We start from the raw sequence: 19,044 nt of genomic DNA, 5'->3' as shown, positions 1-19,044 counted from the left end.
GTCTGCCAGTGGCTTCACGCGTGTTCTGTGGGTTGTTTTGCTTTGTTTGGTGACCTACTCACGTATTTTTTTGCTGTTCTACGCCCTATTTTAAGGCACCTAAATCTTTCTGTGCCTTTTTTAGAGTCGGCACACGAGGCTCAGGTCACGAAACGCTTCAGTACTTCTGTGAATCTGGGTCATGGCGATTTTAGCTTTCCCCGCAGACGAAGAGTGAAATCATATCACTGTTTAGTAGAAATAGTACTGTAATTGAAAATTTATTTTAAGTTTCTAATGTCACTGAGTAGGTACAGTTTACGAAAGCCAAAGTCCTTTTCTGCTACATTAAAAAGAATAAACAACCCCCCAGCATCGCTCCATTAGGAACACCCCAGCACTCTGGCTGAACTGCAGAGTGCGCACGCAGGGCACACCGAGCAAACGGCCGCGCCCGCACGTTCTAACCATGATCTCAACGCCAGCGCCACAGGCGAGACGTGTCCTCGAAAGCCGGAGCGCGGCACCGCCACCGCGGAGCCCAAGCACCGCGGAGCCCAGCACCCCGCAGGATCCGCTCCTCAGCTCTAATTCCTTAAGACTTAAACTAATGCGGTAATCGCGTTGATGATAATCCATGGATGTGAAGAACCTGGAGATAAACAGGTAGAATCAGGGATACGCTCTGCAGCGACAGCGTTACAGTTTTAGGGTATTAGTGGATTACAGAATTAGTCTGTAGACTAATTAACCACACCAGCAGAGCCTGTAAGTGAATACCTTGGTTTTGGAGAGCGGAAAACGATGGCGCAGAATGTCAATGTTCCTACACAGGGACAGGTTTGCACTGAGGGTGTAATTTGGAAAGGTGACTCTAGATGGTTGCTTCTTGAAATCAGGCCCAAAGTATTTAAGGACCAAACTCATGTTTTATTTAAAGCGTGATACACTTGTTTACGCTGTGGCAGAATGATCCCTATACACCGATCTTGGTATCTTTGTATCAGAGGACAGTAATGCCACCGCTTTGAACACTTCCAGTTCATTATCACTAGGACATTCTGGTAATGACAGTCTGTTTTGTCATATGAACAAAATGGAGAAAATATAGAACTAAAAGAACTTAGAAAAGAAAAGCCAAACCAACCTTGGGAGCACTGACTTCAGCAAGTTCAACAAATATTCAAGCCACATTTAATAAGTTTATGAAACTAGTATCAAAGTAAAGAATATATAGTCAAAATACAGAGATAAGTTGAGTGAGAGGAAACAGCCTGATTAGACCAAACGGGAGTTAAACAGGTTAATACAAAGCAGCCGGCTGGCCGGGCGCCTCGCTCGTGCCGCAGCACGTCGGCGCTGCCCGTCCTCACCAGCCAGCTCAGGACCAGCTGATCTGAAGGAACAAAGATATGCACCACTTACAAACCCGCCTGTGCTCTGTGATTGTTCGTAGAAACAGCATCACCCCAATTTGCAACCTACGTTAATTTCTTGTTTAATATACACGGTGTATTTTTTTTGTAAGAAAACAGAAGTTCAGAATGAAGGGTCTGCATTCAGCTTTCCATTACACATGACTTTACCTTCTATTGGCTATGAATCCTTTATTTGTGAACTGCAAATGATTAGAATTTGGATACACTTCCAAATCTTTTGTCATAGATACTTCACTTCTAAGAGTGTCTGATGTAGCACTCACTAATTACAGAATGATAAAGGGGAGAGTAAGGCTTTCCCTGCTCAGAAATTTGCATTTTTGGTAAAGGTAACAATATATCAGCTTCACTAACACCCTAATAATAGGCATACATTTGATTTTACATCACCATCCTTCTAAAGAAAAGAGACTTAAAGATGTGTGCAATTGGTTTTTGCTCACAGAACTCATCTTGCTACGATGAACACTATGCATTACATATAAACGTATCTGGAAATCCGTGTGACAGGTTCGACTAGCAGCTGCTGGTTCTGCCGTGCTCCTGTGCCCTGTTCTGCACGCCCAGGGGTGTAAAGCAAAGCCCCCCCGCCGCGTCGCTGCGGGCTGGCGGCACGAGCGCCGCGCTCGTCCCGCGGGGCGGACGGGAAGCACCGGGTGCTGCCCAGCGGACAGGGCCGCTGCGCGCGTCGCAGAGCACCACGACTCCTTCCGTTTGAGATGCGATCAGTCATCTACTGGTAAATGTCCAAGGTGTGCAATAATAAGGCAGATTTCTAGTTACACCACCTCCTAAGATCCTCATTGTTTGGTCAAACAAACAAGGTGCTTTAAACCAGCCGAGTAATGGGATACAAACAAGTGCCAGAATGACGGAAAACTGCTAAAATGGGAACTGCCCTTTCTACCACAATGAGAAATAAAGAACTTTTGTATCTGGTGTTTGGAAAGTTTTTAACAGCTGATATTCAATATCAGCTGGTTCCTGAAGTGTTGCCAAGATACCAGGTGCCTGGTACTGGCCATTTCCAACGTTATTTAAATATTCACATCATGCAATAAGCAGTTCCGCACACTGCAATGTAATGGAAAATACTTCCTCAACTGAATCAGAACTGAGACCCAAAGCAGAACCAGTAAATAAATATCTCGCATATAGGTCAAACTATATTCTTCAAACAAAACCTTACACCTTATCAAAGAAGTCGGAAAGTACTAACAAAAATTATATGCTTTCTGCTATAATACTGTTAAATTTCCATGGCTGAGAATTTTTTCTGCCTTTTTAAATTAGTTGACAAAGTAGAAATTCAAACACAGAAATAAAATGCATATATATGAGAGCACTGGCTCAGCGAGATATCAAATATACAGCATTCTAGTGTCAAAAGTACAGGCAGAAATGTCCAAGATTTCTTGGTGAAAAAGGGGCATTTGAGGAGTAAAAATTCTACTTAACAATCACTCACATTTTAACAGTGCATTAATTGTAACAAAAGCTGGATGATAAGTGAGCAACAGAGTCATAACGTTCAGTGTTCACAGCAGAACTTTACCCCGCTCGCTCAGACGAGGCTGGGAGGCGCGTGGCCGCGGCCGTGTCGCTCTGCCGGGCTCTGCGGCGGCCAGGCCGCGGCGGGCCGGCCCAGAGGTCAGTCCTGCCATCCTGCTCCAGCTATTCTTTCGCCTCTAGGAAAAGGGTTTCTTGAGGATACAGTTTTACCTCCAGTAATGATTTGTTTGGATCCAGCTGGGTCACCTGCAAAGACAAGAACAAGCGGATATGGTAAGCGGCCCGTCGGGGACTGCCTGTCTTCGCAGGGCAGATGTTCAGCGGGGGAGGTCTGAGCCCCTCTGCCACTGTAACTGAGGCTGTGAGTATGAATTCCCAAGCTGTGCACTAAGAAATAGATACTGTGTGTCATTATTATTTTGTAATAACGATAAACAGAATAATAATAAACAGAATCCACAACATGAATTCCAGGAAGGCCTGGTTTTTTACCATAAACCAATGCCTGAATATAGCCATTTTTGTGCAAGTTAAGATCTTTTGAAGGATTACGAGAACACACGAGTGGAGGTGAAAGGAAACCTGTAGTCCCAGGTAAGTTTCCTAAAATTCCAATCGAACTGATGGTGCGAGCAGCACCAACCCAACATGGTTCCCCCACTGAAACGTGACACGTTTACTTCTTTTCCTGGTAATTCTGTTTTAGTTCATTGTGCTGTGTGAGCACACTCGTTATCAGAAGTTTGCTTGTGAATAACGTATTATTAGCCTTTTGCTATATAAATGCAAATGCGCACCAATAAACATTTTTCCAAAGTAAGATTTGGTTTATATATGATTGCATAAAGCCACTATTTTCTACAATTATTTTTGAAAGCACTGTGCCAAGCACACCAAATACGATGAATTATTATGAAACGCTACATGTATTTTTTCTTAAAAACATAACTTACTAATTCTGTTACCAATTAACCAGTATCGCTCCTCTTTCTCTCCCCCCCAACTAAATCAGGCAAACACAATATATTTGTATTGCCATTGTGTTATTGGATAATTACAGATAATTATTTAAACAAATATTAAAAGCTTCCTAAATCCATCGGAATCAACGTAATTTCATCTCTCTGACTGCAAGAGAATTTAAAACAAAAACAAACCCCCCAAACAAACAAAAACAATAAAAAACCCCCAAACAGATTATTCTGATTCCCAAAGCAGGAACACATTTTCTGAAACTCCGTGTGCCACGGTGAGGAGAAAATCATTTCTACAGACCAGACTCAATTTCCGATTCCTATTAGCGACAGTCCAATCATGCATCCTCCTCAGGTGCTGCTTCAATTATTGAAACCTTATTATCTCAGAAAGCAAGCCTGTTATGTAAAAATCCAGCCAAAGTAGTGCATTTAAGTTTGTGATTACAGAAGTATGCTAATGAATATCTTAGTGCATCTTCCGATGTTTCGGTATCTGCTCCGATCCGCTGCTGCCCGCGGCACAGAAAGGCAGGCACGCAGGGCTCTCTGCCATCCGCCATCCGCAAACCTTTGGGTGTGTTTTCCCAAAAGAAGAGCTGGGGAGGACAGAACAAGTCTCTTCTACATTTGGGAAAAAATACCTGCAAAGCAAGCCTAGGCAATGAACACGATCCTCCAGACTGCAACCGCAGGGAGAGCGGTGATTCACTTGGGTGTGATTCGAGATGCACATCCCAGCCTAAACTCCAAGGGCTGCAGACTGCAGGTGCGTTAAAAACAGCAACTCGGGCTGTCCCTCCCCACGGCCTCCACGCGGCAGGTGAGGGAGCCGCTCCACGCACGGCAGGTGAGGCAGTGGCAGGTGAGGGAGCCGCTCCACGCGTGGCAGGTGAGGCAGTAGCAGGTGAGGCAGTGGCAGGTGAGGCAGTGGCAGGTGAGGCAGTGGCAGGTGAGGGAGCGGCTCCACGCGCGGCAGGTGAGGCAGTGGCAGGTGAGGCAGTGGCAGGTGAGGGAGCGGCTCCACGCGCGGCAGGTGAGGCAGTGGCAGGTGAGGGAGCCGCTCCATGCGCGGCAGGTGAGGCAGTGGCAGGTGAGGCAGTGTCAGGTGAGGCAGTGTCAGGTGAGGCAGTGGCAGGTGAGGCAGTGGCAGGTGAGGCAGTGGCAGGTGAGGCAGCCGCTCCAGCAGCACGGGCTGCGCCGCCTGCCAGCGCCACCCCAGCGCGGCCCGATCCACGCGGGGCCAGCGCGTCTGCACACGTTCACATCATTACCCAATTAACTAACAATATGGCTCCCGCATCTGTCAACAAACAAAGCTGTTGTTGCTTTGTTTTAGCTCCTTGGCATTTTCTGTTCATATGGGTCGCCATTGTACTTAATTATCACACCATAACCCTTCTGCAGCTTCTACTTTGTTATTTGTGGTTTGCTAATATGTTGTTTACTGCGAAGAACAGAAGCCTTATTAGTGAACATACCTCCTACCAAAATAAATGGTTTCTCTTGTAAACAGATTAAACATGAGACCTAAGATGCTTTACAGCGTACAGTACCCTAAAACAGAATTAGAAACCAAAGAATGATGTATATGAGAGATCAAAGGACCCTGGAAGAGCTGTAGCCAGCAAAAGTGTGCCCAATGTAGTGCTTTAATGAATCTTGTTCACTTAAATAAATCCACGTGGACTAATTCACAATACAAAGTATTGAAATACCTTCATATTTAAATCTGTGTCCCTTGCTTCATTACCATTAGGATAAATTCAGAGTGCGCTGCAGTGCTGCTGGTCCTCAGCTCCGCTGTCACTGCATGGCGCTCATTTCGAAACAGCCCTGCCCCTCAGGTAAGTTACACCGGCCAACCCCCCTACACCTTCATTATTTAAAGATTTTTTTGTGTCGTGTTGGCAGTTACACAGGAAATCATTTAAGCATATCTATCTATATCTATATCTATATCTATATCTATATCTATATCTATATCTATATCTATATCTATATCTATATCTATATCTATATCTATATCTATATCTATATCTAACCTGATTTGATCCTGCTGAACTCCATGAGATTACATAAGCACCCAACGCTTTCTTGATTAAAGCTGCAAAATTCACCAAAATAAGCATTCGGCATGTGCTAAAGGCCTAAACAAATGCTACGAGCACAGTGTTTCTCTCTCTTTTCAGCTCCTGCAGTATCTGACTTTCCAGCAGTCTCATGTATTCTAAGAGCCCGCTCACACATCACAGGGTGATACCAGCCAGCGACGTTAATGTATTTTTAATATATATTTTGTGGTTTTGATAAGGTAAGTACTTTATAATGAAATGTAAACTACAACCCCCTAAGAAGAGGCTCTCCACTGTTCCAAACATATGTGGCGAGCAGAGGCAGAGGGAGGACACCATGTTCAGATGCTGAGGGACTGCAACTCAACCGACAGCAACGTTTCTGACCTTCAAGCTCTCCGAATTCTGCAGAACACCACGTGTGCACCCTCGGGGCTGTCCCGAAGCCAGAGCAATAGAGCCCGGGCACGTCTCACCTGCAGGCAAACAGCTTTCTGTGCAACCCTCGACACGCCTCCCTCCCCCGGGAAGGCTCTTCTAGCAACGCGAGCAGAGGTGCTAACAGGACCTTCTGCCCTGGTGCGAGACCTCGCCACAAAATGGTTCAGTTCTCAAAGAGGTTTAGATTGGTAAACCAGAACATTTCCCCCAGCTATGAACTCATTTCCAGGACCTTAGGCTCTGGTGCAGCAGAGCCAGGACTTCATCTTTGAACACAAAGAGCTTTGGTACATAACTGGTGTTGGTTTGGTGCACAGGAAACTTCCTGTTTTAACAGGTATTTGTTTGAAAGAACCCTGTAGTGATTATTTCAACTGAGCACTAGCTAGCTGGTGTGAAGTGCTTCTGCAGCACTTTGGAGTTTGAATAATTTCAGATGTACAAAACCAAAAGATAGTAAAGTTAACTCCTGCAATTCTCCTGTAAGCATGTAGTAGCTACTTACACTTTATTCTGAATAAATTCCTTGGGTTTGTGATGACCCAATACTAGTTTAAATGACATTTTGATACATTTTTGTAGCAAACTCTTCTTCCTCCTAGAACAATTCCGTGCTACTCCTGCCTGCAGCTCGCTGACCCGCGTGTCCCATCCCGCAGCAGCCGGGCAGCTGGGCTCCCCCAGCTCACAGGTGCGGCTCCTCGCCCGCCCCAGCCGCAGGAAGAGAGAAATACAACTAAACGGCTTAGTGCCCAGGAAGGTCATCTAAAAGTAAAGAATCAAATACACAATTATTATGACACTTACACAAGCAGTAAATATCACACCCTTCACCTTGCTCTCCACCCTAGGCCAGGGATCTGATTCCTGAGCAGCACAGCCTCTATACCACTTACACACGCATGAATACATTTAATGAAGCTAACGGACAAAGACTTCTTTTACTCTCTTTCCTAATCCTCCTAAAGTATAAATGCAATAGAAATCACTTAAAGGCACGCTTGGTACCAGATTTGTTTTACAAAACCTATATTTCCAGAATGACACACAAATACAGTGAATCCTTTCTACCTATGGCTTATATGGATAATATGATCAACTTGAGCAACAAAAGCAGCGTTACTTTACAGAAATATATGCAATTAGGTCTGGTTTAGTTCAATAAACTTGGAGAGAATTTACATCTGAATTGAAGAAAGCTGTCAGAAACAAGGAAAAATATGTCATATTAAAGACTTGTAGTCTCGATTTAAGTGCAAAGTTTTAATCCAGATATGCCATGTTCTGATTATCTTATTCCTCTGCAGAGATTTTCTCAAATGAGTATTTTAGATTAAGCATATTTTAAAATGCATTTACTAAGCAAAGTGAAATATATCACCATCCCTGGAGGGGTTTAAAAGGCGCTTAGACGAGGTTCTTGGGATATGGTTTAGTGCTGGAGTTAGGCTAGGCTAGGTTATGGTTGGACTCGATGACCCTGAGGGTCTCTTCCAACCGAAATGAGTCTATGATATTGATAAAGCAGAACACTGATGTTATATCCTCTACTTCCAGCATGATTTCCGCTTTCTCAGGAAAGCTGTGCAGTGTTCCAGGGTACCCGAGATGCCACCAGTCTCCACGGAGCATAAATTTTCATTGATTTAACATAATTTATATCAGAAAATAATTTACCGCATAGATTTTAATCAGTGAAGTCTTAAAACCGGACTTGCATTACTTGTCTTTTCAGACAGTAAATTAAGACAGTAAGTGTCTTCTCCTCTGTTTTATAAAACACTAAGCATAATGGCAGGACAGTGTAAGTAATAAGGATAAGGCCAAGCCCAGTGTTCCATATTTGTATAGTCAGCCTGGACTATCTGGTGCTCTGTAAAAGTCCAGCCTTATGAATTCATGATTCTACTGAAAGTCTGACGTTTTAAATTGGGAAAAATGTCTCACGTTTGCGGAACAAAGCTTAAAAAACCCACAAACACTAATCATCATTTTCGCACCTAAACTAAATACAATCTCAATCATTAATTATGTTTTAAAATCATCAGATTTCTACCCAAATCTTATGACCTTTTAACAGTGGGTTGTAGAACAAGTATATAAATATATGCCTTCCAACAACAGCTGTTGGGAAACGCTGGTCCAGCCGTTCCACTGGGCAGCTCTGAGGCAGTTCTGTGCTGCTCTTCAGCCCAAGATCAGAAATCCTGGTTAGTGATCAGTACTCCCCAAAAATATGGCCCAAATGCACCCAGTTACTAACATGACTGAATATAACAAATACGCTTTTTCATTTTGGCAAGAGAAGTGAAGACATAAAAGTATCTCAAATTTCTTAGTCTCTCTCAATAAAATGCCTTTGTTGCTGTGGCGCTGAGGAGTGTCACACAAGACGGTGCTGGTGGCGCTGAGGAGTGTCACACAAGACGGTGCTGGTGGCGCTGAGGAGTGTCACACAAGACGGTGCTGGTGGTGCTGAGGAGTGTCACACAAGACGGTGCTGGTGGTGCTGAGGAGTGTCACACAAGACGGTGCTGGTGGCGCTGAGGAGTGTCACACAAGACGGTGCTGGTGGTGCTGAGGAGTGTCACACAAGACGGTGCTGGTGGTGCTGAGGAGTGTCACACAAGACGGTGCTGGTGGCGCTGAGGAGTGTCACACAAGACGGTGCTGGTGGCCACAGCTCCGAGATTTTGAGGGACGAGGAAGGTGCTGCAAAGCTCTCTCACACTTCCTGCTCTCCACCCTTCCTTCCTTCTGGCTTGAAAAATTCCATCTACTTAGGAATTCTTCGTGTGGTTTCGTCGATAAAAGAAGCCGACAGAACACTCTGGAACGCGTCTTTTCCTGAGAAAGGACGGTGGGCAGAAGAGCTCCATCACCTGCACCTTCGCTCAGGAGAGAACAGGTTTCAGGATTGGCATTTACAGAGGAGAGCACTGCACGCTAAGCATCCTTTCTGCTGCGCCGAGGAGCAAAACGGTCCGTCACCGGTGGGCACGGCTGCCAGCGTGCTTATATCAGACTCACAATTATTCCTGTGTTTAATTATTTCAACATGTGCTAGCCACAGAGAAGAAGATCATGTGCCCAGAAATGCTACTATAGCTTTCACCACGGATATTGATGAAGAGCTGAAAGGAAGCAAACAGCCACATCCTCTGGAAGCCTGAAAACATACGAACACAACTTGTGCTCCAAATGAACTGCAAGAACTTCGCTCTGCACACATCCCAAAGGGGGACGGATGTGAACAGTCACTCGCAGGAGAATGAAGCAGGGTTGGACTCACGGCCACTTAATTATAACTGTGTGGAAAAACAATCCAAAAGGATTTTTATCAGGAGTTCAAAGGATTAAGATGTTCAGATATCACAATGATATCTACAGTATAACATTGTGATTGGTATAATAGATAGGTAAATAGAATGAAAGGTGCACCCAAGACCGCTCTGGTGATTTAGTCTGATGTATTACTTATGCAATTACCAAAACAGCAGGAGATCATTAAATTTTCTGGTAACCAGACACAGCATTCTTAGTATCATACTATTACAAAGGCTCTTCAATGTTTTGTCACTACATTTTCTTCCTATGAGGAGAAAGAAACACATAAAATTGACATGAAGAAAAATTTTGGGGTACGAGTACAAAATCTCTTAAGCCCAGTTTAAGCTGGATAGTGCCACATGCAACAGCAAAGCTCTGTGGCTTAACCAGGGCATCTTCTCGTGAACAATAGCGTGCCTCCCCTGAAATAAATGTTGTGTAAAATGGGGCAGAGCTGAATAAAACAACAGTTTTGGTCAGAGGGATGTACTTGGGTGGAATACATTAATCACAGGGTTGGCATTAGTCATTGGCTTAACTAACGAGGATGACAAAGGGAGAGTTCACATACCGCCTGCAGCACCCAGAGCCGGGCTGAACGCTTGCTTACTTTAGTCTTAGGTAAAACAGCTCATCTGACACGCACACCTATTTCCTGAAGTTGGTTCAACAATCCCTGTATCCAAATAGAGTTGTTGTAAGAGATTAGAAACTATACTGACCTATAGAATGTAATTCTATTTCTTTTCAGAATAAGCTTACGTCTGTGTAATGAGGAAGACATTCCTTCTACCTCCTTTCAGTGACCTGATACATGAAGAGCTTTCATCTTTGGATATCCTAGTTATGCAAAGACACTAGGTCTGAAAAGACAGATCAAGTCTTTCTTGGAAGAAAACATTACAAAAAATTTTTCTGTGATACTTACAGAATTTTTGACTACACATCTTGAAATTATATTTCCACAAAGCAAGAAGCAAAATGGCCCCAATATTCTCTAAGGTACTGCCATTGACTTGAGTGGGCAAGAGTATCACCTGCTCCCTTTGCAGGTGCTGACCAAAGGCTGCGATGCTATTGTTTGTGAGCAACACGCCTGTCAACAGCAGCAAGACCTCGGGGCTGCAGACGCTGCGGGCCCTGGCTGCGGTGACGCTGCGGGCCCTGGCTGTGGTGACATTATGGGCCCTGGCTGTGGTGACGCTGCAGGCCCTGGCTGCGGTGACGCTGCGGGCTCTGGCTGTGGTGACACTGCGGGCCCTGGCTGTGGTGACATTATGGGCCCTGGCTGTGGTGACGCTGCGGGCCCTGGCTGTGGTGACGCTGCGGGCTCTGGCTGTGGTGACACTATGGGCCCTGGCTGTGGTGACACTATGGGCCCTGGCCGCGGTGACGCTGCGGGCTCTGGCCGTGGTGACACTGCGGGCTCTGGCCATAGTGACACTGCGGGCTCTGGCTGTGGTGACACTGCGGGCCCTGGCTGTGGTGACACTGCGGGCCCTGGCTGTGGTGACACTATGGGCCCTGGCTGTGGTGACGCTGCGGGCTCTGGCTGTGGTGACACTATGGGCCCTGGCTGCGGTGACGCTGCGGGCTCTGGCTGTGGTGACGCTGCGGGCTCTGGCCGCGGTGACACTATGGGCTCTGGCCGTGGTGACGCTGCGGGCTCTGGCCGCGGTGACACGCGGTCCGTCCCTCCCGCGCTCGGGTGAGCCAGCCCAGCCGTGCTACAGCGCGAGTCATTGGGAAGAAGGATCAGAAGCCACGGCTCTGCAGCGGCACGAACACGCTGGGCTGGTGTGGCCATGCGCTCAGGCAACTTCTCAGTGTCTTAACTAAACTAAACATAGCTGCTTGAATAAATAAAGTAATAACAGATCCTGAAAAGAGAGGAGAGGCAGGGGCAGGTAGTATTGACTTAAGGAAAGCTGTAAATGAAAGAGGAGGGACGTCTACCTTTGCAGGTGGCTGTGGCTTTGTGTAAACTAGATCAGGGCTGATAAAAACATGCCACGATCAGATCTATACTGACCTGAAAAAACTTATGTGGATTAAAACAGATGAGTACTATTTTATGTAGCAGGAAATATAAATACCAGTAACCAAAATGACTGGAAAAATTACATGGATCCCATTAAATTTTCCCTGAACCTACAAAAACATTCTCAAAATTTTTTAACATATCAGAAAAATATTTCATTCATCTGAAAGCCTCCTTTGCCACAAGACATACTCGAGCTACCTTCCTGATTTATGTGAAGTACCTACAAGTGCTGTTGGGTATAACCATGGCACTGCGTGAATCCCTTCTCACGACAACATCCTTCTGCCATCTTTCTGTCAAGGGGATGATCAGGAGAAAGAGTAAAGAGCCACAGATGGTCCTGGACACAGGACTTTCTCATGAACTATTTAAAGAGTTTAAACACCACCTCATGAGCTTAAGAGCAGGTTATTTGAGGGAGGTAGTGGAATGCAGAACAATGCTTACAAAGAATAGCTTCCAGAAGTGATATAAAGACATTGCCAAACTACCTGGCAGCGCGATGTGGGGATGGTGCTCCAGCACGGCGCCCGGGAACACCAGAGGCCAGCTACCCGCGGGTGACCGCGCGCGGCCTGCGCGCAGCTGGCCGCCCCGGGCCTTGCGCTCTGCAGCGTGGTGTGAGAGCACCGGAACGGACGACCACCTCTGCGTCTGCGGGAGTATCTTACTCCTTACTCCCATCTAACAGTAAGAATTATCTGGCCTCAAATTGACTGAAATCCTGATCATGCCTCATTTAAACTGACATGCAATTTGAGTTAAATCTATTTTCTGCCCTTTTCAAGGGAGACAGGTTTTTTGTTTCTGTTTATTTAAACTGCTGTTGAAATTGGTTAATTAAAAGGATTTAAAAAATCTTAATACTCTAAACAGAGCAAACTGGTTCTGAATTATTAAGCAACATTTTAGATGCATTTAAATAACCTTAAGTGACTTAACTGCCACCTGATCCTAAGCCGTGGCTCAGAAAAATAAAATGTGAAATACTGTAGAAGTCTCGGCTTACCAGGGCTTCCAGATACAGTAAATAAAGAGCTTAAGCCTCTAATACCGTGTCTGCAAAAGGCACACTCTCAAATACATAATAACGTTCCACCTTAAGGAGAAATGAGCAGAAGGAATTGCAGATTGCGATTTTGATTTTTTACACAAGAAATGATAAAATTCAGTCTTTCAAAAGCGAGAGCATGCGGGGGCGCTCCCCCCTGGCAGACACCGCGAGGCCTTCCCAGGCGCCTCGCTGCCCCTCAGAGCGCGGCCGAAGCCCAGCGTGGGCAAACGTGTTCTGCGTGTTCCTCCCGTAGTTTCAGAGGACGTGGTGCAATTCAGCCTCTTGCTGGAGCTGCGGTGGAACGCCTGGTCTCCGAGACGCTGAAGAGTTTGAGGGAGATGTCTGCAGGTCTCCAGAGCAGCAGGAATGAGGACCTGATCATGCGGAGGTCTGGGCGCTGGGAAAAGGTGGGTCCTGCAGCCGCAGGCTGGACTGCTGCAGACAGTGTTTGCGAAGAAACAACTGTCTGAGAGAAGGGGACTCGGAAGAAATGCTGAACGAGAAGGCTGACTGAGCATGAGAATATTAGATGTATTTTGAAGATAAGCCAGTTCTTGAAGGAAAAGGAACTATAATTCTAAACGCAGCACATTCATGTAAACGGCGCACACGCTTGCCTCCATAAAGCCTTTGCAGGTGCACTTAAGAATAATGCAAAGAACTTATAACAGATTTTTCGCCCCGAAAGACATGTTTGCCAAATGTTGTCCAAGCTAGAGGCCCGAGTTACCCGCTGGCGCCGCTGACCCGGTGCCGCCCCGCCAGGGACGGCGAGAGGAGGCGCCAACAGCTGATTTCAGTGCTGGGAACAACACAGTCGACAAAGACCCAATAACGAGTCACTGCATGTGCTTAACTGCTTTGGAATGTCACTGCTGCTGCAAAATCTACAAGTCGTGTCTGGAAAAGGTTAATCTGTGTATTTACTCTTGTGTAGAAGTTTGTATTTACAGTAGGGTTATGATACCAACTTTAAGTTAGCTAAGGATATCTGTGTAAGCAACTGGAACACAGAACTAAGAACTAATGAATTTTTATTTACCAAAGAAGCAAAAACGCCTCGACAACATTGTATCAGTGTTGGCTTTTAAAAAGCAGGTAAAAATTCTCTAACAAGTCTATCACAAGAAAATGGTGTTTCGGTTGAAGATAATCCCCTTGTTTTTATAAGACAGAAACACTTGTGGGGGCGTGCGCGCTATTGTAATACAGATTAGGATGGAAGAAAAAATACTAACTGGAGAAGACATGTTTTCATCTTATTGCAGCAAAAACTCCAGCACAGTCATTCTGATATTCCAAACAGATTTATTCCAAAATGTCATATATCGTTTAAATCTAAACAAACATTTCAAATGCTAGTGTTTTCTGGAGGAGCACAAGCATCCCAAGTTCTTGTTGCTCAGATTGCAGTGGATGTTTGTGATACATATCACACAGCAGAAGGGTCTTGGCAGCTTACCAGCGTATTTTTAAGGGACTATACCCCACGAAGCCTGGGGCAATGAGTACATACATTCACTGCACTTCCACGGCATTCATCAATTACTGGTTTTTTAATCTGTCTATGGAGTTGCACGTCCCCAGTGTTCCAAACCTGGGGAACGCGGCAGATGCCGTTGATGGTTCTCAGTGGTTACCAGTCCCCAGGGGATCATTTTTCGTCTGTTGTAGCTCTGGTGGTCACAATGCAAGCGCATTCGTACACAGACACGGAGTCCATCGGGATGAATCACTCATGTGACTCCTCATACACGGCATTATTAGGTTGGAATCACAGGGTCTCTGCTTCCCACGGAACAGACCAATGGCTCTGTGTCCCGCCAGCAAGTTCTCCTGCCTTTGCCTTACTGAAAATACCAGCCTGGCCTCATTTAGTGGTATTTCTTCTTCTCTTTTTCTTTTCTTTTTCTTTTTCTTTTTCTTTTTCTTTTTCTTTTTCTTTTTCTTTTTCTTTTTCTTCTCTTTTCCTTTCCTTTTCTTTTCTTTTCCTTTTCTTTTCTTCTTTTAAAATTTGTTCTCAGATGAGTTGTCTGACCAGTTTTTGAGTTTGTTACAGAGGACTAAAATTAATAATGATGACGAGGTGATTAAGTACAGAAACAGACAGTCTAAAGCGCAAAACAAATGTAAAAAGTTAGAGTACTATAGTTGTAGGGTTTTTTATATCAAATATGTACTGAGACCTTAGTATGTCACAGGTGGGGAGGTATGACTTATAGCGTATTGCAAATCCACAAAAACACTGTTTAGACTGTAAAAGACTGATTTTCTTCTGTCAAGTAAAATGAAGGATCAGTAATCCCGGAAACACAGATGAATTCTAGTTTTGGCTCCACTGGAAATGATACTACATGCTTAAGGATTTAGTTAATCAGTGATTAATAAAATGTCTTAAATTCTGGTTTTCAGTCTGACTAATCAGAATTCTCACTATAAGACAAGGTGGAAGAAAAGCTGTAAGCACCACAATCCTGTTCACAGCGTTATGCCAGAAGTTGGTCAGAGATCACACACACTCTCAAGGTTATATGCCTGCTAAAGACATTATTTTCTTCCCCTTTGGAGCACTTGGTGACCCTCTGGAGTACGTACAAATAAGATGATAAGCAAGAGGTATGTGTTACAAAACAGTATTGTAAACATGCAAGTCAGAGTCTTGATCCTCGTGAACTTCCTCCAGGGGCAGCGACGGGAAGCACAATGGAAAAGCCAAAGTTATGGAGCTCCTTCGATGGAAAATGGCTTAACCACCCACCTGCCCCAGCGAACAGCCCCGGCTGCCCCGGCGCTGCCCCACGCGCCCGCAGCGCCCAGCAGCGCGGGCCCACAGCTGCGGAACTTCGCCTGCGGCGCTCGGCCCTGGACCGTCAGCGCCCGGCTGTGGGGCCCAGGTCAGTGCCGCACAGCTGGGCACACTGACTTCCACCTTTGCCATGACAATGGCTAAATGGAAACAAAGGTCAACTGGTAATAGAGCAGAAAACATACAGGTGTATTTTTAAAGAAATTTCGTAATCAGCACATAAATATCTGTTGATAAATCAACTGAATTTAACTGCCTTTTGCAAACTATTGATTTTTAAAATCAGTTACAGCAAGTACATCATCAGAATTTGGAGGTAGGAGATACAAATGATCATCTACTGTTATTACGTAACAGGTGGATGAATAATTTATTAGAATGTACTGATAAGCTCCTAACTGTGTGCTATAAAACCATCAAAAGCAGCCTGTCATGGACCCAAACAGCATACTAATATCGATGCAGCTTCTTCAAAACAGCACGTGAGCGATGTTGGCTCAGCATATTTGGGCAGTTTTCATTGACTGTGGTCCTCAACTTGTTTGTTCCAGAAACAGAAGATTTTCACACTGTCCCTGGAAACAGATGTCGCAGTGCAGTTGTGTCTGCAACTACAATAGCACTGGGAAGGCAGCGCCCGGCTTGGCAGCGCATTCAGGCACATCTTTTACCCTGCATGCTACAACATACTGCTCATCTAACACACAGGACTAACAGGCAGTGGTATTTATTCCTGAAAGGTACGTGTACTTACATCTCTCCTGGGAAAGGTGCCCAGCAGCTTGTATTCCTCCCAGGGATATCCCTTGGACGCTACGAAATCAAAGACAACCTGCAGCTTGCTGCTGGCCAGGAAACGGCGCTCGAAGAACTCCCCGCTGGGAGTCCGGATGCGCAGCTTGCTGACGGACTCGGTGCTCTCCTCCTTCGGTTCGGGAGGCAGAGACTGCTCGAGAGACAGCCGGATAGCCTGAGGAAGGAAGATCACCAGTTAGGCTGCAACGCCAGCAAAGAGGAAAAGGACGGGGAGCTTTTCTCTTCATTTCTTCTAGAACTTCGAGAGCTGCCAGAGTGCTCCAGAGCCAGAGCTGTGCTTCGTATCTCAATGACAAAATCGGTTTTATTCATTCCTTCATAACGGCCCGCCAGACAACTAATTAAAATAAATCCTTCTTTATAGCACATATTATTAGGTCTACAGTAAATGCACGATGGGGATAAGTAATTTAATCGTTTGGCAGAAAGCCTTGGAAAAAATTTGAATGAGAGAATAATTGTCAAGTGGCCAATTTCTTCCTTAAAGAGTATAAATGAAAAGGCAGTAAAAGTATTTCTTTAAATGCACTTATCAAATCACCTTCCTCTTGCTCACAGTAATTGACCATTTGCAGCGAAGACAAGACCATTAGTGCCAATTGAGAGGAAAATGAAATATATGCAGATTTACAATAGAGTAAAACACCATTGAAAGACATAATTAAAAACTATCATGGAAGTACATGGGATACACAGCATATATGTGACAGTAGGAACAGTCAAAGAAGAAAACTGGGAGGAGAGAAATGGGATCTCTAAGATTTAGAGCAAGCAACTATTATTATGTGCAGGAAGAGGGTTCCAAGCACAGGTATGCACATTTTCTGCGCAACTCGCACAAAATCAGCCCCCAAGCCAGCAACGACGCTGCCCGTGTTCTGCTCACACAGGTTTCACGGGAGGAGCCCAGTCTGTGTTCTGTGTCCTCTGCCCCCGGAGCTACTGCAGCACTAACCCTTTGATCACAAGGGCTTTTAGAAACTGACGCCTGAACGCGAGCGCTGAACGCGAGCACTTGGTTCCCAGCGTGCTGAGCGCCGGCGGCTCCCACGGCCACGCACTGGCACCCAAACATCAGGTCACCCCTGGAAAGTCGCCTTGTGGCCGCACCCCTCACCTGAGGCGGCACCTCAGGAGAACGTCACTGAGCCTGCGGAGGGAGAACTCTTCAGACTGAAGAGGCGGGCAGGGATTCACCCACCTCTTCAAGGACACGTCAAGATTCACAGTTGCTATTTGTGCCTTTGGAAACCCCCCCAAGGTCATTTAATCCCAGAAACGGATGGGGGATGATTACATTGAAGAGAAAGGACTGGCAGAAGCAAGATTATGGAGGCTTTTAAATAGTCTACTTCTCACACACGCACCTCTGATCAAATTATATCTCAGTATAAATATTTATACATAGAACTTGAGTTCATTTTTGCTGATCTACTATGAGATTATATTTTAAATAGATTCTATTTTAATTTTCTCTCTCCGTGCTCAACCACCTGCTTACTATCTTTCTGTTTTGACATTTCCCCACACAGTATAACAACAGATGCTACATTATTTACTGAACCCAATCAATTATATTATAGAAAAATAAACAACAGTAGCTCATTAGAGCTCTTTTCTCTGTGCAAAGAGTGCGTCGCTCCCCAAAGTAACTAGTCTCCCAGGCTTCAACGTAAAATGGCAATTTACAGTGGATGTTCTGTACCAGCAAAGCGAGGCAGAAAACAACGGCGAGATGGATCACGTTAATAACTCCTGGACCTGAACAAGCAATTCCAGTCTGTTGATAAAAAGATGTTCAGTATGTGAATAGCTCAATAGTCAGATTTTAAATATACAAACTGAACATAAAGCCACTTTGGTAAGTAAACACTGTTGCAGAACAATTCAGGATAAGTAATCTGTATACTTGAAAATGGGGAGTGTTAGTAAACATTATTGTTAAAATCCCTTTGATTCTACTAAGCAAACAGATCCTGTTCTTTTCATTGCTGTGGTCCGCGCTAAAACAGGGAAGCCCAGGTATATTTTGTTAACAGGGACCAGTCTCGCAACCTCCGTGTCAGAAACAATCTCCCAAAGGCCGAGGTGTCAGCAAAGGTTCAGCAGCACATACAACCACCGTTTCTACGTGTGCAAAATGACTCAAAAAGCCGAAAAACATCCTTCCTGTTGGAGGCTGAGCTCATTGTCCCACAGTCCGGTTTCATTGCTACTAACCGCACAGAACTATCTTACCCTTGTTCTTCACACCGTTCTCACCGTCGGTTTTGCGCACCGCTCCTGCAGTTGTGCTTTAGCCCCATCCTTGGCTCACCTTAACAGGAGCCAAAAAAGTCGGCAGATGCTCCAGGATAACGAAGACGTGGGCTGCATCCTTCCCAAACCGTGGAATACTGCTGTTTGCACTGAAGCGAGTATTTACACCGCACTACTGTTTAAAGCGTTCTTGAATGCTTAAATGGCTCAGGGTCTTTAATGCAATTATCTTGGTCGAAATATATAAATGCAAATGCATTGCTCATACAGTTTGTTTATTGGGTTTACCTCAGGGAATAATAAATGTGTTCACAG

The 19,044-nt window shown here is 45.1% G+C and overlaps 1 protein-coding gene across 6 annotated transcripts in view; it reads right to left on the bottom strand.

The window, feature by feature from the left end:
* Nucleotides 1-230: 230 nt before the first annotated feature.
* FAF1 (Fas associated factor 1) overlaps nucleotides 231-19,044 on the bottom strand; it is a 152,884-nt gene continuing 134,070 nt past the window's right edge. For all 6 annotated transcript variants that reach the window (XM_065071395.1, XM_065071396.1, XM_065071392.1 and 3 more), the window contains 2 exons: nucleotides 16,409-16,624; nucleotides 231-3,176 (listed from right to left, as the gene is read on the bottom strand). In XM_065071395.1, the coding sequence (XP_064927467.1) occupies nucleotides 3,093-3,176; nucleotides 16,409-16,624 (300 nt within the window). In that variant the 3' untranslated portion in view covers nucleotides 231-3,092. The remainder of the gene's footprint in view (nucleotides 3,177-16,408; nucleotides 16,625-19,044) is intronic.

The sequence above is a fragment of the Columba livia genome, chromosome 8 (assembly GCF_036013475.1).
Source record: "Columba livia isolate bColLiv1 breed racing homer chromosome 8, bColLiv1.pat.W.v2, whole genome shotgun sequence".
NCBI classification, from domain to species: domain Eukaryota; kingdom Metazoa; phylum Chordata; class Aves; order Columbiformes; family Columbidae; genus Columba; species Columba livia.
Note: the sequence above shows the minus strand (reverse complement) of the source record. Positions and strands in the feature narration are given on the sequence as shown.